The sequence below is a fragment of the Salvelinus alpinus genome, chromosome 31 (assembly GCF_045679555.1).
Source record: "Salvelinus alpinus chromosome 31, SLU_Salpinus.1, whole genome shotgun sequence".
In the NCBI taxonomy this organism is placed as follows: domain Eukaryota; kingdom Metazoa; phylum Chordata; class Actinopteri; order Salmoniformes; family Salmonidae; genus Salvelinus; species Salvelinus alpinus.
In genome coordinates this window covers 6,339,331-6,360,915 of record NC_092116.1, presented here as the reverse complement: position 1 = coordinate 6,360,915, position 21,585 = coordinate 6,339,331, and the positions used below count along the sequence as shown (strand labels likewise).

Genomic DNA, 21,585 nt, shown 5'->3' with positions numbered 1-21,585 from the left:
ATAGGAGACTTTGAGGAGGAGTCCAAGCAGCCCACCGTGTCTGAACAGCAGAAACACCAGCTGAAGCACAGAGAGCTTTTCCTCTCTCGGCAGTTTGAGTCTCTACCTGCAACTCACATACGGTAAGATAGAGCGCGTGTGTGTGTCCCCCGAGGCGTAGTCTCACCGCATAGCGGTAGCTGCAGACAAGGGTGCTGCCGTTTAACCCTTTGAACTCTGACGGGATATGGTGTCATGTGACAGGACTGCTATGCACAGTTAACCCTCAACCTGGACCGTTATCCTCTCTGGCTGATTCACAATCATTAAGCCACTGTGTTCAAACGGTCCCTTTTTATAACATGAACTATCACCACTGTTCAGGCTCCTGATTTTAAAATACAGTAAGTGACGGTATTATAACTGTCGAAATCATTTAACTGTGTTGAAATGATCTTGCCTGTTCTGAAGTTCTTTCCCGGGTTCTCCAGACTTTCTTTTGTTTTCCAATGCCTTATTGGGGATATAGGCTTGGTACAGCAGCAGGGGTTAGGTGCAGATCAGTTCAGATTAATGGAAGACACTTGCAGGGTGCCGTTTTGACCTCCTGAATACCCCTCACTCTGTCTCTTCTCCTGGCACCTCTCTCCCTTCCCCAGAGGGAAATGTAACGTCACCCTCCTCAACGAAACGGACGTCCTCGCCGGGTACCTGGAGAAAGAGGTGAGCTTCAGTCTCTCTCCAAAGCGTCACTGTTCATCACCAGCAAGTCTGTCTCGCGTATTACAATGACTACTGCACTGTCGAGGAATTTATGGCTAAAGAGTTGTGCATGTTCTGCTTAAAGTGGTCTATGTTTTTAAGACTACCTTTTTTGAGTGAGGACCATTGTATCAAAAAAAAAAAAAGTTTTATACAATAAAGCACTGAAATATAACGTCTATTGGCTGAGAATGTATCCACTCAATCCATTCCTAACATCTGTTGTTCATCTTTCTGTCCAGGAGTGTTTCTTTTACTCGCTGGTGTTTGACCCGGTTCAGAAGACCCTCCTGGCGGACCAGGGAGAGATCCGCGTAGGCTCCAAGTACCAGGCCGATATCCCTGACAAGCTAGCCGAAGGTGTGTGTGGGGGGGGGGGGCTGGCTTAACTCTGACCTTTTAGACTGGCCTATCACGTTGCATCCTATTGTGGTGGTCATAGTGCTCTGACTACACACTCTTGGGGTTAAGTTGCACCCCACTTCTTAAAGTGCTGGGTTGAAAGAAGATATTTTATCACGTCTAATTGATGGTGTTGTATGAGTGAGACATGGGTCATGTTCAGTAGGGCACACAGGAAAATGTTTTGGAATGGGGGAAAAAGGACATTTGTGTTCCCTTAAAGTCAATCACTTGGTATAACATACTATTGGGGAGTCAATGACCAATCCTATTCACCCGAAGCAAACGGAAATCACGCCCAAAGGGCCAATGGATGCCGAGCCCGCCCTAAGAAGCCCCGTTTTCCTGGCTATAATACCGGGGCTCGCATCCATTTCCCAAATTCTTTTCTTTTCAGCTCGCCTGAAGGAAGGACGCGTCACGCAATTTACAAACTTTTCAAGCGTACGAAGGCTATGAGATTCTGCCCCGTCATAGGTGTCTGTTAGTTGGGAGAGAGTATTTGTCCCCTTAGATGTTGCACGTTTTGTGTCTTGGTATTGGTTTTTATGTTTGATTAAAAACCCACAACTTTCTGCTCTGCTTGTGGAGCCAGTGCTTCCTTGTTTGATTGCCAGTGGTAAAAGTTCAAAAAGGCTAGCCAGCCGAGTTTGAACCTCCGACCGTGCCCTAGGGCATGTTGTTTCACAATGAAAAATAAATATACTCACGAATGCTGTCCTGTTGCTTGGGGTGGAAACACGCTCAGGAGGCCTCGGCTTGGACCAGTTTGTTTGACCATTGTCTCCGGCTGGGTTCAACTTCCTATTGGAAGTCGGGCTGACTGAGCGGGAAGGTTGGGTGGTGGGAGTTGATAGGGGTGTCATCCCGAGTGAGGCTCATTCCGGTTTCTCTGGCGGTGTTCAAAGTCTGGATTCCGGGGATGATATACAATCCCTGATTGGCTCTGGAGTGTGAATCGGATGACATCAATACAGGGGCAGCCTGAAGCCCCGACTTTGGATTCGGTGGGGAGACTGAACCATTGAAGGTGAATGCGACTTTGATGTTTTCTCCCCCTTGGCGGAGTTCGTCTAGCAGCGTTGCTTACCCCTGTTTCAAAGATTTCACCGTTGGGTGGCGAGTTACGCACGGTTGTCAAGAGTGGTGGATATGAAAACAAGCGTGACAAAAAAAAGTGAATCACCCCGGGACTCTGCACCTTCAGGAGATAATATATGGGATACTTTGAGCGTGCTCCGTCCAGTGGCGGGCATGCACAGTTTCACCATGGGTGATGAGGACGGTGACGAGGAGGTATGGTTTGTGCGCTGTGCGTCCTCCTTTTCGTGGCGTCATTATGTCAGTGTTCCCAGAGGTCATAGCAGCTGTCTTAAGAGGATATTTCGTCTCTCTACTTCAAAAGAGGGCTATTCGGGTGGTCCCAGTGTCAGAAGTACAAAGTAGTTGTTACAGCCGGTACTTCATAGTTCCCAAGAGCCCTGAAAGTCCCATTCTGGACTTGCGTGTTAAAGCAGTTATTTATTACTGTCATTTTTTTTTTTTATCATCCCCCCCTCCATCCTTGACAAAACAGAACTGGAGTCATAAACCGTTTTAGGAGGGCACGTAGTAATGATTTTTTTTTTTTTAAATGGTTTTCCCACGTTGCGCCTCCGTCTCCCAACAATAAGGCCTGCTCCGCTCATTCTTCCAACAGTTAAGTGCAGTGCCCAGCTGATAATCACATAATTGCTTCGAAACTGATCCGTAACTATGCAAAACTAATTTCACCCACGCACAACAACAGATTAAATAAACGAAGTAAAGTATGATGGGGGCGGGGGGGTTGAGGTGATGAGCGAGGGGAAGCAAATGATGCATAGTTATTAATCACCAAATGTGAATGACGAACAGGCCGGGCCACTCTATTGTATTGCTCCATTCTAATTCTAATCTTAAAATGGTATGTACCTTCTATCAGTCCACCGAATCAAAGAAGTCTTATCAGACTACTCTGACCAACTTGGGGTAGGCTACACAGTGAGAGCGTGCGTAGTTAGTTGTACATGCCTAATGGCTTTTAATATCTGGGGAAATATCCACCGGGCAGCAGGTGAGCGAGTGTTGGAGAATGTGGTGATGAGGGTTGTGGAGCCTTACATTGGCAAGGGGAGAAATGTCACCATGGACAATTTCTTAACTTCACTCTCATTAGCAAGCAATTTTACTTGCCAAGAAAACAAGTCTGGTTGGCACCATGAACAAAGTGAGATGGGAGCTCCCTCCCGCTGAATAAAATAAGGCGCCTGCATCGCCATTGTGCTCCACAATGGTGCTAAATAATGACAACGGGAACACAATAAAGAAAGACTATTATGCACTACAAACAAAGGTGTGTCATGCAAGTGAAAGTTACGCAACTGTTAGGGCATGGGATAACAGCAAAATGAAATCCAACTGATGCCATTGCGTGAAGACGCACACTATGTAAGCACGAGCTGAAGACAATTGAGTGTTTTTGAATGCTGTCATATCGACACTTCTATTCATTAAAATGCCATTATTGCTTTTTGTGCTGAGTTTCACAATCTATCAAAGCCACTTGGCGCTTATGATATTTTCATCATTTGACCGCACATTTTGGTGGTTGGGGCTATTTTTATATTTTGTCGTTATAAAAAAATCATATTTTACCGTGTTCCAGCACATATCCTTTCTGTTTCATAGTTGTAACAAAGGCACTCCATGAATATAATTGATTGAACTCGAAGTCAGTGCCACTTCATTTTTTTCATTGTCCCCTCTAATCAGGGACTGATTTAGACCTGGGACACCAGGTGTGTGCAATTATCAGGTAGAATAGAAAACCAGCAAGCTCCGTACATTTAGGGTAATGCAGTATTAAAGCTGATCCACCCTTTGAATTTTTTTTCTTCAAAAAATAAATAGTTGACTACCCCTGGCCTACAGTAACATTATCTAATGAAAATGCTGTTATTATTTGAAATAAATGTATTCTGTTACCCAAGGCCTTCATTAACACAACCAAATACTTATTTTTGCGATAGCATTTATGAAATATATGAATTACACTGTTAGAATGTTGCAGTCAGAATTACTGCTCATTATCTTGAAGGGGGGGTCCATCTAGGCCCAGCGGTTCTGGTGTTCAAAATGCTCACTCTTCGCCGAATATTGCAGTCGGTGCGTCCCAGCGATTGGTTCACTTCCATAGATCTGAAGGACGCATATTTTCATGTGCTATACATTCTCCCTATCGCCTCTCACCTTTTCAATGGTGGTGGAGGAGGCTTTGGCACCGGTGCGGTGTCAGGCCAATACTCTGATCCCCTATCTGGACGATTGGCTGGTCATAGCGGAGTCGATAGAACAAGTGGAGCTCGGCTGGTTTCCCATATTCAGTCTCTGGGCTTGATAGTGAATCACAAGAAAAGTAGTTTGTCTATGGCTTAACACATTTAGTTTCTGGGTCTCGTTCTGGACTCGCTTCTGAATCATGCTCTTTGTTCGCGTTACGGCTCTGTCTGGCACGCTTTCAGCTGGGGCACTCGTGCTTTTCGCTTGTGCCTATGGTTATTGGGTCGGATTGGCCTCTTTGATGGCTGTATTGCCGCTGGTATGTCTGAGGCATCTGTTTCAGGGGTGGGTGGTTGCTACGTGTCTGTCCGCTTCTCGCCATTGTCATGGATTGCTCAAGGTATCCCTGTCGTGCCTAAGGGCGTTGACTCCTTGGCGAGACCGGCGAATGCTGTTGCAGGGGGTTCTCATGGACCGGGTAGTGTCCTCGCAGGGTGATCATGAAAGACTCATCCTTATTGGGATGGGGAGCGCTGTGTGTGGGCTACTCTGAAAGAGGGATTTGGTCAAGAGCGCAAAGGGCTCTGCATATCAACAATCTAGAGCTACTGACTGTTTTGCTAGCACTGAGACGTTTCCTTCCGATGTTGGAAGGCCAGCATGTGTTGGTAAGGTCTGACAACAGGACGATGGTGGCGTGCATCAACTGGCGGAGAGGGACGTGGTCTCTCTGACAGCATATAGTCGGGATCTATTGTCCCAGGCGCACGGGAGGATTTGGCACCCACGACCGCAAATATCGGATCTGTGGGTTTGGCCCCTGAAGGTTGAATTTGACGGCTATGGGGTTTACCGAGAGAGTTGTATACCTGCTTGTCGAACATCCTCATTCCAAGATTATGGTCATTAATATGGAGTTGGTCCCCCTTTTGCTGCTATAACAGACTCCACTCTTCTGGCAAGGGTTTCCACTAGATGTTGGATCATTGCTGCAGGGACTTGCTTCCATTCAGCCACGAGCATTAGTGAGGTCGGGCGCTGATGTTGGGCGATTAGGCCTGGCTCGCAGTCAGCGTTCCAATTCATCCCAAAGGTGTTTGATGGGGTTGAGGTCTCTTTGCAGGCCAGTCAAGTTCTTCCACACCGATCTCGACAAACAATTTTTGTATGGACCTCGCATTGGGGCGTTGTCATGCTGAAACAGGAAAGGGCCTTCCGCAAACTGTTGCCACAAAGTTGGAAGCATTCCAAAGTGACGTTACGTCCTATTGCAGTTTGCGCCCAGCATTATGCCTAAGTCTTACAGGTATTTTCCTTTCTCACCACCACCGTTTCCTTCCAGTGAACAACAGAGGTTGCATGGCCTGTGTCCAGTGCACACTTTACGCACATACATTGCATTCAGAAAGTATTCAGACCCTTTGCTATGAGACTTGAAACTGAGCTCAGGTGCATCCAGTTTCCATTGATCCTCCTTGAGATGTTTCTGCAACTTAATCTGAGTCCACCTGTGGTATATTCAATTGATTGGACAGGATTTGGAAAGGCACACACCTGTATTAGGTCCCACAGTTGACAGTGCATGTCAGAGCAAAAACTTGAGGCCATGAGGTCGAAGGAATTGTCCTTAGAGCTTCAAGACAGGATTGTGTCGAGGAACAGATCTGGGGAAGGGTACCAAAAAATATCTGCCGCATTGAAGGTCCCCAAGAACACAGTGGCCTCCATCATTCTAGAGCTGGCCGCCCAGCCAAACTGAGCAATCGGAGGAGAAGGGCCTTGGTCAGGGAGGTGACCAAGAGCCCGATGGTCACTCTGACAGAGCTCCAGAGTTGCTCTGTCGGCAGAGAACCTTCAAGATTGAAAACCATCTCTGCAGCACTCCGCCAATCAGGCCAGACTGAAACCACTCCTCAGTAAAAGGCACATGACAGCCCGCTTGGAGTTTGCCAAAAGACACATAAAGGACTCTGACTGTATGTAACAAGATTCTCTGGTCTGATGCTGCGGGGATGTTTTTCAGTGGCATGGACTGGGATACTAGTCAGGATTGAGGGAAAGATGAATGGAGCAAGGTACAGAGATCCTTGATGAAAACCTGCTCTAGAGCACTCAGGATCTCGACCCTAAGCACACAGCCAAGACAACACAGGAGTGGCTTCGGGACACGTCTCTGAATGTCTTTGAGTGGCCCAGCCAGAGCCCGGACTTGAACCTGATTGAACATCTCTGGAAAGACCTGAAAATAGCTGTGCAGTGATGCTCCCCATTCAACCTGACTGAGCGTGAGAGGATCTGCAGAGAAGAATGGGAAAAACTCCTCAAATACAGGTGTGGCAAGCTTGTAGCGTCATACCCAAGATGACCCTTGGGCTGTAATCGCTGCCAAAGGTGCTGTAACAAAGTACTGAGTAAAGGGTCTGAATACTTAAGTAAATGTGATATTTCAGCAAAAAAATGTTTTAATACATTCTATTAAAAAAAAGTTATAAAATCCTGATTTTGCTTAGTCATTATGGGATATTGTGTGTAGATTGATTGGGGGGATGTTTTAATACATTTTGGAATAAGACTAACGTAAAAAAAAATGTAGAAACGTCAAGGGGTCGTACTACTTTCCAAATGCACTGTCTATGGATATGCACATGTCTGTGTTTGTGACCAGTTTTTTGTCTGTTTCGCTAATCCAGTTTGGGGTAGTGTGCTTTATAAGCTGCGTCTTTCTAATTGGATTATGGAGGCTATCTCCCTGGCGTATAGCAAAGGGCAAGGGTTGCCTAGCGGTGTGCCTGCTCACTCTACTAGGGGTGTGGTGGCTTCTTGGGCATTGTTCAGGGACTTGACAATTGTTGATATCTGTGCTGCCGTGAGTTGGGGTTCCCCACATACTCTACCCATGTGCTTTTTATTGCTTGGCTGTAACTGCTTCCAGTGTGGCTCATAATGTTCTTATGGCTGGGTCCGGAATTGGCTGTTCAGCGTGCAGGTTGCATATTTACCCGGATTACCACAGTTCCCCTGTGGGATTTAGCCTTGGGCTGCCTTGGTGTCCGGCAGTGTGCAGATTCAAGTTTTTCAGATTCAGTGAAATCCTTAGGTGTCTGTATGAGCCTTTTGGAACCGGTAAGGTCTATGGACTTGGTCGATGTTAGACAGCATTTTGTCTGGGTTACCACAGTTTCCCTGTGGTGTTGAGCCTTGATGTGCGGCACACAGTGTGCATTTATCAGGGTTACCACAGTTCCCTGTGGGTTTGTACCTTGGGCTGCTGTGGCAGTGCGCGGGTACGGTGTTTCCAGGTTACTGCAGCTTTTCCGCGGGTTTGATCCTCTGCTGCCGTGGCTCATCGACTCTGGTCGATGCTATGTAGCGAGCGTGTGCGCTTTACCAAGTCATGACTAGTGTTGTGTTTGTTGTATTGGACTTGTGGTTCCTTTTTGTATTTTCAGGCACTCAAGTTAAGTATTGTTCTAGGAACCGTGGGGTCTGTGGACTCGGGGTGTGGTGGCAGCGTGTCAGTACGCATAGCCAAGTTGCAGCATGTTCTGGTTCCATATGTTGGGCAATGAGAGTTCAAGTTTCTCTGCTAAGTGTTAGGGGGAAAATGTGGTTTCTGTAACGCCTTTTTGTAGCCGGTGAAACCGGTCAGCTTGGGCTGCCGTGGGCTTCATAGTTTGGTACCCTTTGAGCCAGCTTTGGGCATGATTGTATGTCCCCCGTAGTACGTTATACCGAGTGACTGACTGACAAAGGGAACATATAGTTATGAATATAACTACTCTTCCCAAAAGGAGAGAACGATGTATAACATTTTGGCCCGCGCAGTCAGGTGGGGTTGGGCTCGCTGAAGAGTGGTACTGAATTGAGGAAAAAGATGCGTTCCCCGGGTTTTATAGCCAGGAAGCCGGGGCTTCGTCTCTTTGCCCGTTGGGCGTGATTTCAGTTTGCTTCAGGTGAATAGGATTGGGCGTTGACGCCCCATACTATGTTATACCTCGTTCCCTCCTTCAGGGAACAGTAGTTACATTCATAACTGTACATGTTCTTATTGGAGATTTTGCTCCCCGCTGAGCACGCCCATGGATAGGGCCCTTCAGGCAGGTGCTGTGGTAAGCTGCTGCCCTCTTGTTTTATGTTCCCTAGTGTAGCCAGTGTTAAGTTGAAGGTTGACGTTTTGTGCAAGGCGTTCGAGCCCCTGTGTGTCTGACACTGGTTCAGTCTGGTCCGACGGACGTAGCTGCTCATCCTCTGGAGACGACGTAGGAGGAGTCTGGACTGCCTGCAAACGCTGTCATTTCTGTCCCCTTCCTCTCGCATCCTCTGCTCATTCATATGTTTTTTTTAATCTTCTGCTTATTCCTCTCTCCTATTCCTCTTTCACCATTTCCTCTCCTCAAGTCTCTCTTGTTATAGCCATAGACCAGTGTCTCCCAAATAGTGGGCGCCACAACCAGTATCTTTTGACTATCTGCTGCGTCATTGGTTAACATGTCTGATCGTTGTTCTATTGGTATTGTCCCTCACAGGTGAAACCGACACCCGTATCCAGGAGAAGCTGGAGACCAAGGTCTGGGACCCTGACAACCAGCTCAAAGACCCCCAGATTGACCAGTTCCTGGTGGTGGCTCGGTGAGTGTCCCCTGTCCCCCTTCATCTGTCACAGGTTGCCCTGGTTACGTTACAACCCGGCCCTGTTGCTGTAGAGCAGGGGTGTCAAACTCATTCCACGGAGGGCCTAGTGTCTGCAGGTTTTTGGTTTTTCCTTTCAATAAAGCCCTAGACAACCAGGTGTGGGGAGTTCCTAACTAATTAGTGATGTTAATTCATCAATCAAGTACAAGGGAGGAGCGAAAACCCGCAGACACTCGGCCCTCCGTGGAATGAGTTTGACACCTGTGCTGTAGAGGTTCTTGTCGTCGGGACGTTGTTGTCAGGGTGCCTCGTGAGCTTGGTGCACATTCTGATTTGAGTAACGTGAACTAGATGGCTTTGAGTTTCAAAGTCCACCTTTTTGGTTTAATTGTAGCACAGTCATTTCCTGTAGACATCTTTGAATGATCTTGCCTAAGCGGTGTAGTAGCAGGAGGACCCCAGTCAAATACACAGCATGTTTGTCCCTGTTTTTGGAGGGAATCGACATTGTAGTGAAAGACTCCTTGATTACATCAAGCTGGAGTGCCATCTTGTGGCCATATGATGTAAAGTCACACATTTACTAAATCCCATCTGATTGGGTATCAAAAAGCCTAGACAAAAATAAGTTAGTAATGTGTGTGTTTCAGTACTGGGTTTGTCATTGATTCTAATTATGATATTTGATGGTTGTGTGTGTGTTCCAGTGCTGTGGGGACGTTTGCCAGAGCCCTGGACTGCAGTAGCTCCATCCGTCAACCCAGCCTGCATATGAGTGCTGCAGCAGCCTCCAGAGACATCACACTGGTGAGACACACACACTTTGTCTAGTCACCATGGGACATGGACAATCAGCAAGTGCTCCACTACCCCCTAAACTAACGGATATCTACCTTGCCGTAATTAATAGCAGTAATGTACATTATATCGTAATATTTATCTAATACTATATGCAATATCACATATTTACAAAAACCTGAGTAATGCGACCTGTGCCGTAATCACCACGACCTAATCTCTCCCCCCCTTTCTAGTTCCATGCCATGGACACCCTGCAGAAGAACAGTTACGACCTAGCCAAGGCCATGTCCACGCTGGTCCCGCAGGGCGGGCCGGTCCTCTGCCGTGACGAGATGGAGGAGTGGAGCGCCTCAGAGGCCATGCTGTTTGAGGAGGCCCTGGAGAAGTACGGCAAGGACTTCAACGACATCCGCCAGGACTTTGTAAGTAGTGAACACGCATCTCAATGACACCCCTACGGTCCTTCATTCATGCCCCCAAGGTCATGTTCATTAGGGCACACAATGGAAAATGCTATGAAACATTTAGCCAAGAAACGCAAAAATGATTGTGTGCCCCTACCTTCTTTTTTTTTTGGGTGGGGGGGATATCTTAACACCTTCCTTGTTGTCATGATATGCACCTATGGTGTATGTTCTACTGGTCACAGATGGCGTTGATGATTCTGATTTGTGTGGTGTTTATACATGTAAAAAATATAGCTGCCATGGAAGTCACTAGCCAGTGTGGTCCAGTTCTACTACATGTGGAAGACTACTGACCGCTACATCCAACAGGTAATTCACCTCCTCTCAATGACTATATGACATGGCTTGTATTCGTCAGTTGTTTCACTGATGTATAAATAGTAGTTTCATTCACGCCTATCAAATGTTATTAGTTATTAGTCACATGCGCCGAATACGACAGTGAAATGCTTATTTACGAGCCCCTAACCAACAATGCAGTTAAAAAAAAAATATGGATAAGAATAAGAAATAAAAAAGTATCAAGTAGTGAAAGAGTAGCAGTAAAATAACAATAGCGCGACTATATACAGGGGGGTACCAGTACAATGTGCGGGGGCACCAGTTAGTTGAGGTAATATGTACATGTAGGTCTTAAAGTGACTAAAGTAGATAACAGGGTAACGGTGGTGTTAAACAGGGGGGGGGGGGGGGGGGGGCAGGTAATGCAAATAGTCTGGATAGCCATTTGATTAGGTGTTCAGGAGTCTTATGTCTTGGGGGTAGAAGTTGTTTAGAAGGCTCCTGGACCTAGACTTGGTGCTCCGGTACCGCTTGCCGTGCGGTAGCAGAGAGAATAGTCTATGACTAGGGTGGCTGGAGTCTTTGACAATTTTAGGGCCTTCCCGCCGACACTGCCTGGTATAGAGGTCCTGGATGGCAGGAAGCTTGGCCCCAGTAATGAACTGGGCCATACGCACTACCCTCTGTAGTTCCTTGCGGTCGGAGGCCGAGCAGTTGCCATACCAGGCAGTGATGCAACCAGTCAGGATGCTCTCGATGGTGCAGCTGTAGAAGCTTTTGAGGTTCCATACAAAATCTTTTCAGTCTCTTGAGCGGGAATAGGTTTTGTCGTGCCCTCTTCACGACTGTCTTGGTGTGCTTGGACGTTGTTGGTGATGTGGACACCAAGGAACTTGAAGCTCTCAACCTGCTCCAATAACCTACTTGCTTTTCCTGTGCTAATTGTATCAAATGTTTATACCCTTTCAGAAACGACTAAAGGCAGCAGAAGCAGACAGCAAGCTGAAGCAGGTGTACATCCCCACCTAGTGAGTATCGGTCTGAACTGCACTCTCCTCAATATTACTATCCTTGCATCAAATACCATAATGACACATTTTCCCCTCCCTCCAGCACCAAACCCAACCCCAACCAGATCATGGCTCCTGGTAACAAGCCTGGCATGAACGGGGCCGCTGGCTTCCAGAAAGGACTGAGCTGCGAGAGCTGCCATAGTGAGTACATGTGTTTTTGTGTGTCTTGAAAGTCTCTCTCGCTCTCTCTCTCTCTCCATGTCTTTGTCTCACTGTATTGATAAATGCATGTATATACCTTTGCATGATATTAACTTTGTTATTTTTCTTTTGTGAACAAATCTTTATTCATTTTCTTGTTGGGAGGGGCTACACGCACAATACACATGTTCAGACAATGTAATAGTTGGCTTGCATCACAGAGCCAAAAAGTATGTGTAAAGAGAGAGAGAAAACATAGGTGAGCCTCCACCCCCCAACCTCCCACCCCACCACTTGGAAACCATGTTTCCCACCCCTCCCCAGCAACCATCCCCATACCACCCCTTCCCCGTGGGTCTGAAAGCAAAGAAAGTAAAACGGATGAAAATGGGTACATTTACATTGTCTTCAGAAAGAATTCCCAGCTCTTGACTTTTTCCATATTTTGTTTTTACACTGCCCTACACACAATACCCCATAATTTCAAACGGATATTGTTAATTACACTTTGGATGGTGTATCAATACACCCAGTCACTACAAAGATACAGCTGTCCTTCCTAACTCAGAAGGCCGGAGAGGAAGGAAACCGTTCAGGGATTTCACCATGAGGCCAATGGTGACTTTAAAACCGACAGAGTTTAATGGCTGTGAAAGAATAAAACTGAGGATGGATCAACAACATTGTAGTTATTCAATAATACTAACCTAATTGACAGAGTGAAAAGAAGGAAGCCTGTACAGAATAACAAATATTTCCAAAACATGCATCCTGTTTGCAATAAGACGCTAAAGTAAATATTTTTTTAAGGTATCTATGACCAACAGATGCATATCCGTATTCCCAGTCATGTGAAATCCATAGATTAGGGCCTAATTAATTAATTTAAATTGACTGATTTCCTTACATGAATTGTAACTCAGTAAAAAAAAAAATTGCATGTTACATTTAAATTTGTTTACTTTTTGTGTGTGTCATATATATGTTCATGTTTGGCCTTAATAGATTGTTTTATTTGTATTTGTTGGGCTTTAGATCAGATTATTCTTTAGTCAAGTATATTTGTCCAGGCCTCAATTGTTTGTTGCCTCTCACCATTCATTCGCACTGTTTGATAATTCTTATGTTATAACTACAAATAGTAACTTTATCCACTTGGGAATTGGGAGAGGGTGTTGTGACTGCCATCTAAGAGCCAACATCTTTTTTGCTTTTTGCAGCAGTGTTGCCTGCCAGCAGTAATAGTCTCTGATGTATTGATTTTCAAGGAGCTATCATCGTTAAGTAACATAGTAGATGAAAGTATTGAATATTTACATTCATGCACTTCAAACTGAATTGTGTAACTTTGTCCCAGAAGCATTTAACTGCAGGGCACTCTCACATCAAATGAGTTAGGGGACACGGTGAACAGTTGGGAGTTGGGGGCCAATTTCATTGCGAAATGTTTCCTTGCTGTTAAATAGTCTGTGAACACACTTAAAATGTGTAAATTGATGGTTTGGATTATGTTTGTTTTTCAAATCTAGGAATGTTTTCAAACCATTACAGTCCATGATATTGGCATGGGTACGGATTCCCAGTTACGTCGTTTTAACATTTTGCGGCGAATAGAGAGTTGTGTGAGCAACAATCGGACCAAAGCGTCGTTTACATTAAGGGATAGAGTGAGCTCAAAGTCTTGGGACAGTGACACATTTCTGTTGTTTTGTCTCTATACTCCAGCACTTGGAAATTATGCGATGACTGAGGTTAAAGTGCAGACTGTCAGTCATCATTTTCATCCATGTCGGCTGAATCGTTTAGATATTCCAGAAGAAATGGCGTCGTCCACCGGGATTTGTCTATGATCTTCAAAGCGTTTTGGCAGAGATTGAGATATACATTGTCTCGACAAAGTGAGATTTGGCGTGATCCGTCAAATTGAGATATTGGTGTAAATTCTTTCGATTGTCTAATTGCCAGAGCTCCATAGACAATACAAATAGTGTTACTTTTCTAGTGAGCTAATACAAACACTTTGCCTCTTCCAGCTGCCCAGTCAGCACAGTGGTACGCATGGGGTCCTCCCAACATGCAGTGCAGACTGTGTGCCTCCTGCTGGATCTACTGGAAGAAGTACGGAGGCCTGAAGACCCCCACACAGCTAGAGGGCGCCGCAAGATCTGTCTCAGTACGTCTGCTTTCACTAACCAGCTTCCCTAAACCTGGGTTCATCTCAGTAGCCTTAAGCGATATCCTTTCCTTTATTTTCATTGAACAGGGAAGAGTGTGTTCATATTTTCATTTCATAATTCCTGGTGGACATCCACCTTGTTGCTTTCACCTATACTGTGTTAGCAGATCATTACAGCGGCAGGAGACGAGGAGAGGAAGCCACTGTAGACTAGACTAGTGAGATGGTCTGTGCTATCCGGAGTCCTTGGGACATCCCTACGCTAACCCATAATCTTACCATAACCCTTAGTTAACCATAACCCTTAGTTAACCATAACCATTTAAAATGTCAACTTCAATGGGGTATGGATGTCCCAAGGATCCCCGATAGCACGGACCCTATTGCAATGCACCCACTAAACAGTCAGTCTGACCAGTCATGATATTGCAATATGTTAACTTGACTCTTTTGACCCCTCAGGAGTCCACTCCGCGCGGTCACATGACCCGCCAGGAGGTGCAAGGCCTGTCCCCGTTCACGACGAGCGGGGGGCGCGCCAAGCTGCTGGCCAAGAACCGGCAGACGTTCATCCTGCAGACCACCAAGCTGACGCGTATTGCCCGCCGCGTCTGCACTGACATCCTGCAGCCCCGCCGCGCGGCACGCCGCCCCTACGCCTCCATCAATGCAAACGCCGTCAAGGCCGAGTGTGAGCAGAGGAGATACTTTATATATACACACACACACACACGGTGTATGTATAGACACCCACACACACTCAGACATGTGATTTTCACACATCCACTGCTTATCGTCATCTTTTCTTCCTCAGGTATGATAAGGTTGCCTAAAGCAACCAAGGCCCCTATAAAGAACCGCTCGATCCCTCGACCACCGCTGGCCACTATAGTGAAGGAACTGGGTGAGAATCTACCAACCACCAGAGAGCTCCTAAGAGATCTTTTTATTTATTACTTCTCAAAATAGCTTTGTTAACTTTTGGGACTCAAAACACTTGCCTGTAGCTTTCCCCTACAATCCTCTTTTGTACTTATATGTCAATTCTCTTTCAATACTCTTTATAGCGTCAATGCAATAGTTAGGCTCCTTCCTATTGTAAGTGTCTTGATTTTGGTTTGTGATTTATGCCTCTCCTGTCCTCTCCCTAGCCATCCAGGCTCCACTCAAGCTGAAGGCCCCCAGAGGCGCTCCCACACCCATCAACCGCAACCAGGCCAACCAGCCCCGTGGGGGATCAGGCCTACTCGGGAAGAGGCCCTTTGACAGTAGCGTGAGTACTCCTCAGTCCTCACACACAAACACACCACAACCACCATTTTGACTTCCCCGATCTCTGTCAGTCAAACCATATATGTGACACTGACTGGTTCTTGTTTGGTATAGACAGCCTGCTATCTTTCCTCTGTTACTGTAACCTTGGAGAGACTGGCACTCTGGTTCCTCTGTAACAATGGGAGATTCACTGACTAGAGCCCGACCGATAAATCTGACCAATATTGTCGGCCGATATTAGCCTTTCACAGAAATATTATTATTTAAAAAAAAATTATTCCACAGATAAAGCGCAAATATTATATACATAGAATAAACAAATACGTCTGCACATTTGTGGTCATTTTCATATTTTGTTTCAATGGTTGCCTCACGAGGGCTCGCTACCAGCTGCTCATTGAACATCGTTCAGCCCTAGGTCACAATGTGCGAGAGTAGGCATGGTGGTTTGACGGTGAGTAGCTTGTTACAGCCAGTGTATTTGAATAGGTAAATCTTCAAAAGTACTCTTCAAGCAAGCAGCCCTGTCCTCATCACATTCTCACTTAGTTAACATAGTTAGCTAGGTGCTTAGCTAGCTAGGTAGTTAGCTTAGCTAGGTAGCTAGCTAGGTAGTTAGCTTAGCTAGCTATAGGTAGTTAGCTTGGCTAGCTATAGGTAGTTAGCTTGGCTAGCTATAGGTAGTTAGCTTGGCTAGCTATAGGTAGTTAGCTTGGCTAGCTATAGGTAGTTAGCTTGGCTAGCTAGCTACTTATGTGCTGACACTGAACTGGTGCAAAAACAACACTTACTGTCTGGGCCTATTATGTTAGCTAGGGGATTTATTTATTTAGTTTTCTGAAATATGCAATCTGAAAAAAGCAAGACATTTTCTGCAGATCTATCATTCAGGCCATGTGTTTGCATTCTTTATGAGATGAGTAGCTAATGTTAGCTAGCTAGCTAAATTAGAACGTTTGACTAAAACCAGTGTGGAAACCATTTGCCTGCATGTCCCTTGTGACTCATGGCGCTTGCAATGCCAGGGTTGTGGGTTCTAGTCCCACGGGACCAGTACGAAAAATGTATGCGCTCACTACTGTTAGTCGCTCTGGATAAGAGCATCTGCTAAATTACAAAAAATGTTTTCAGTTGTCAGTGAATGCCATCTGCAGTTGAAATTTATAGCCAATACATTTTGTATACCACCCTGCATCCCACTGCTGGCTTGTCTCGGAAGCTAAGCAGGGTTGATCATGATCGGTCACTGGATGGGAGACTAGATGCTGCTAGGAGGGCCAGCAGGAGGCACTCTTTCCTCTGGTCTTAAAAAAAGAATAGCCCAATGCCCCAGGGCAGGGATTAGGGACATTGCCCTGTGTAAGGTGCCGTCTTTCAAATGGGATGTTAAACGTGTGTCCTGACTCTGTGGTCACTAAAGATCCCTAAATTCCCAATCTGCCCCTTGTACCATCACGGTCCCTTAATCTTTCCCAGCTTCCAATTGGCTCATTCATTCCCTCTCCTCTGTAACTATTCCCCAGGTCATTGCTGTAAATGAGAATGTGTTCTCAGTCAACATAGCTGGTAAGTGGTTAAATAAACGGTTAAAAAAAAAATGGTATTGAATAACAGTGTAATGAGGCAAACATTGTCGTAATGAATAGCTAGCTTTTGCTTGTCATAACATACTCGCATTGCTAGGTTACCATTAAGCGTTTGCATGACCTTTTGATTCTTGTAAACCCTGTAGTATATCTACTCAATACAAATGCTGACACCTAGTGGTGACATTACAAACGGCATGTTACTGCATTTCAAAGCTTATTTGTGAACAGTGCAGTTTCAGATTTACTTTGAGACAGTTTAATTCAGCCAGCCACCCTTTGTGGTGGTTTAACACAAACACTTCTACATACTTCTTATCCACTGCCGTAGATAGGCATATCTTTAAGTGGTAGCTAAAAAGGTCAACTAAAATAGTTTTGTATTTACTGTCATATTTATAGAGGATAAAGTTGGATTTGATGGATATTCTGTAAACCACAAAATGTTCTTAAATAATATACATTTTAAATATTTTGGTAAGAAATCATAATTTAGAGTGTCTGTTTATCCCTTGGAGCACAATTTGTGCACAACACATTTGGGGTAAAAAATGTTTTTATTCCATCTCTAAAAATAAATACTATATATCGGCAGATGTATCGGTAATCGGTGACTTTAGCTTCCATAAAAATTGGTATCGGACCCAAAAATTGCATATCGGTCGGGTTCTACCACTGACCATCTGTCCATCTCCCTCCACCACCTCTGAGCAAAGCAGCATCACCACAGCTTGGGCCAAGTGGCACACACAAACTCTCACTGGCGTGGCACACCGCGCGCGCGCACATTTCTCTTCCCTCACCGCTCTTCTCTCATTAGTCACAGGCAGTAGGGCTGCCGTTCCCCACCAATGGCAGGCCGTTCACATCGGGCATGAGGACCACCTCACAGTCGGTGATCAAGCGTCAGAAAGTGAACCAGGGAGACGCACCCAACCCCGTGGTGTTTGTGGCCACGAAAGACACCAGGTACTGTCCTTTTGTACAGAGTACTTTCTGTATCGAGTAGCAAACAGCAGTGGAGGATACTAATTTAGATTCTGTCCTTTTTTTTGTGTTGAGAAATATACAGCGTTGTACCCTGTGTGTACAAAATATTAGTAACACTGCTCTTTCCATGACAGACTGACCAGGTGAATCCAGGTGAAAGCTATGATCCCTTATGGATGTCACTTGTTAAATCGACTTCAATCAGTGTAGATGAGGGGGAGGATTTTGAGACATGGATTGTGTGTGTGCGCCATTCAGAGGGTGAAATGGGTAAGACAAAATATTTCAGTGCCTTTGAGCGGGGTAGTAGGTGCCAGGCGCACCGGTTTGAGTGTGTCGAACTGCCACACTGCTGAGTTAACACTCAACCGTTTCCCATTTGTATCAAAAATGGTCCACCACTCAAAAGACATCCAGCCAACATGACACAACTGTGGGAAGCATTGGATTCAACATCGGCCAGCATCCCTGTGGAACGCTTTCGACACCTTGTAAAGTCCATGCCCCGATGAATTGAGGCTGTTATGAAGGCAAAAGGGCTGCAACTCAATATTAGGAAGGTGTTCCTAATGTTCTATACATTTGTTGTATATGGAATACTTGACATAAAGGGATCAATCAGGTCTCTATGGCAGTACACTCAATGGGATAATTTTATTTTAACCAAAAGGTTGCATTTGTTGATTAATGCGTAATATTGCATTCGACTAGTTTGAAGACGAGAAGGATTCACTTCTTTGCACCTGTGCACTTTGACATTAGACTCCTAGGTGTGCAAATGTGTTATCTTTTCAATCCTATAGCTAATTCACTGTGTTGTGTGTTTCTCTCCTCAAGGGCTCTGAGAAAACACCTGACTCAGTCTGAGATGCGGCGTGCAGCCAGAAAACCTCACCTCCCTGTCAGGGTCAAGCTGCCCCTAGGTCCCCGGACCCTGGTTCTCCCCACCCTGCCATCCAGCACCAGCGAGCCCATCGTCCTGGAGGACTAAGGGGGGGGGGGGCTGAGACCCACTGCGACATGGGAGCGCACCACCACTGCTAGTGCTAGCAGCGCACGCCATACCAGTCCAGTAGTCGTTTTCTGTTGTCATTTTTTTTTTCTTTTTTTTTTTTCTCTCCCAAAAGCTGACGTGCTGCTCACCACACACACACACACACACACACACTTTAGTGACACCCACATGCATACTTTGCATTGAGTTCACACATACACATGCCAACATTACTTCTCTACACACACTTACACCCACGTACACGCGCTAGGCTTTGGGCTTTGTAGTATTTTATTCCGTCTCTTGCTTAATTATTTTGCTCCCCTTTTTTTAATGGCAAATATTTTTAACTGTGTAATTTAAACTCTGAAATATTTCTCATCCTGAAATAATGGTGTTAAAACACTTATTTTTTCCTCCAGGTCTTATTTGTGTAAATATTTGCAGCTTTTTGAGGGGGCGACACCAATTTGGTTGGGGACGTGGTTGTGGGAGGGCCATAGAAAGAAATTGAAATACTAGAAGGGACATAGTCCCTCAGACCACGGCAATTTGACTGAATGTCCGTTCTAGTTGTTTTATTTCTATTGGGAAGGCTAAATGGGACAGGAGTTTTTAGCATGTTTCTTTGATTATTTTTCCGGGAAAGTCTATTTAGATGGTTTCATTAACATGTTCCTTCATAGGTCTGGGAGGTTGAGGTAAAGTACTTTGTATGACTCATCATTCAAGCATACTTGTCAAATAATCATATTCTACTTTTTGACACTCATTCTGTTAGACTTTAATTTGCACTATCACCCTGTCCCCTTTCCATACACCCAAATAAGAACTGATCCCCCCTCTATCTCTCCACAAGCCTATCCGAAGTTACGTTTGATGGTTTGATAGTGAGGGAAAAAATGCTGTTGACCCCTAGTAGTTTGAGCTCTGTTTTTCTTGTTTGTCATCACAATCAATTTGAGTCCTGTCTTGTCTCCTGTCACTTGATTGTCATACTTGTTACAGCCACGTTTTACCCATCCGGAGAGCAAGACTTTCTGGATCTGTCTCTGTAAAGCCTTTGGGGTGCTTGTTGGTTTTGACCTGCGAGAACGACCTCTCGCGTACAACGGTCTTGCATCATCAATACAATGGTAGGAGAAAGTAATGGTTTAGGAAAAGGTGTAATGTAGGTTAACAGGGTAGAAGACATTCATTTCATGTAGGTTTGGAAGATATTCAAAAGTGTGTTCTGGATGTGGATCTGATGGGTTACTGTGGTTTGAGACATACGGAATAGATGCTGTTGTCTTTAAGGCCCTTATTGTGAGAAATATGGGTTATTTTTAGTGAAGGAGACAGAATTTAAGCCATAAACATTCAAGGTGTGTAAAACTCCATTCTAAGATGGCCCCTGTGCATGTTGCCACCTGTACGTATAAAACATGCATTCAGATCCCCCACCCATAGACAAAGTCACAGCATTTATGACAATGGACTGTTTGGCTCTTGCTTTTGAACAGAAATGGCAAATTATGTTACGAGCTGGTTGTCAGAATGTCATTACTAAAGCAGCAATATGTATTGACTTGGGTACAGAAGTCATGTTTTTAATGATCTGATGAGAGAGGAATCTCCAGTGATGTCTTTACTTGTGGATTGATTTGGTTTGAATCTTTATTTTACCTTTTTGTGTTTTATGATGAAAGGGTGCGTTAGATTAAATCGATGCTTAATTGGATATTATAATTCCTCATGCTCCCTCAGGCATTGGGAACTGACAGCCAGTACTGGGGTAGAAATGAAGGATTTATATGCAAGTTTGGTCCCAATGTGGGCTTTTGTAATGTTTCTAAAACAAATTTTAAGTGTTAAAATGCTTAGTGAAAATACTAATCTGAAGAAAAAAACTTGGCCTATTGATAACGTCAGTTTTTTTTAATATAAAACCTTTAAAAAAAGCTTGTAATTACTTCATATTTTGAAGAAGGTTAAAATACTGTACATGTGAACATTGCTCTCTGTCATTGAGTGGGTTTGGGATGGGAGACTGGGATGGTTGGCCATCAAAGCAGTTGGGAGGGATGGAGAGGGAGTTAGAATTTTGTATGTTGGAGAGATAATTATGCTACAATTACATTTTTTCTCAAGTGTTTTTTATTCCAATGTGTCTGTATCCTTTTAATGTATCTTGATAAGAAAATAAATAAAGTTTTTTTTTTCTTTGTGGTCATATACACATTTCTCTTTCATGCGAGTACTTTTTCTGGGTGTGTATGAAATGCATTGTCCCCTAGTTGTCAGTGACAAAAGGAATAGCATTTTAATAATTTGTGTTTACATCTCACATTAAATGTGTTCCTATAAATACTGTAACCCAAGCTAGATGAGTCCACCAAACATGAAATTAGTATTTTATTAATTTCAAACAAGGGCATTATCAATCATGGTCACACAAAGGGTTATAGTTTCCTCCAACAGACAGCATTTAACTAACAAATAGCTAGGTTGACCAACTGTGGTGTAAATTGCCAGAAAATGTGTTTGTTCTCAATGGGCTTGCCGTTAGTAGTCAGGGAAGTAATTGGCAAACGTTTATTGCGCTTGTGTGCTGCCCCTCTGTCTAATTTGATAAGGGGCGGTTTCATCCGGCGCTAAAACTGCAACGTTGTCGCAGAGCTTCAACGCAATTGGCTGGTTGCTAATGAAAACTAGCTACATTTTATCTGGTTGGTTGGATTCG

General features: G+C 44.7%; 1 protein-coding gene across 3 annotated transcripts in view; it reads left to right on the top strand.

Moving 5' to 3' along the window:
- Window positions 1-21,079, top strand: part of LOC139560960 (metastasis-associated protein MTA2-like) — a 31,526-nt gene extending 10,447 nt beyond the window's left edge. For all 3 annotated transcript variants that reach the window (XM_071377709.1, XM_071377708.1, XM_071377710.1), the window contains 15 exons: window positions 5-122; window positions 639-702; window positions 984-1,101; window positions 8,970-9,072; window positions 9,783-9,882; window positions 10,110-10,298; window positions 10,578-10,652; window positions 11,595-11,653; window positions 11,739-11,839; window positions 13,873-14,012; window positions 14,478-14,706; window positions 14,830-14,919; window positions 15,167-15,288; window positions 17,697-17,845; window positions 18,704-21,079. In XM_071377709.1, the coding sequence (XP_071233810.1) occupies window positions 5-122; window positions 639-702; window positions 984-1,101; window positions 8,970-9,072; window positions 9,783-9,882; window positions 10,110-10,298; window positions 10,578-10,652; window positions 11,595-11,653; window positions 11,739-11,839; window positions 13,873-14,012; window positions 14,478-14,706; window positions 14,830-14,919; window positions 15,167-15,288; window positions 17,697-17,845; window positions 18,704-18,857 (1,811 nt within the window). In that variant the 3' untranslated portion in view covers window positions 18,858-21,079. The remainder of the gene's footprint in view (window positions 1-4; window positions 123-638; window positions 703-983; window positions 1,102-8,969; window positions 9,073-9,782; window positions 9,883-10,109; window positions 10,299-10,577; window positions 10,653-11,594; window positions 11,654-11,738; window positions 11,840-13,872; window positions 14,013-14,477; window positions 14,707-14,829; window positions 14,920-15,166; window positions 15,289-17,696; window positions 17,846-18,703) is intronic.
- The last annotated feature ends 506 nt before the right edge of the window (window positions 21,080-21,585 follow it).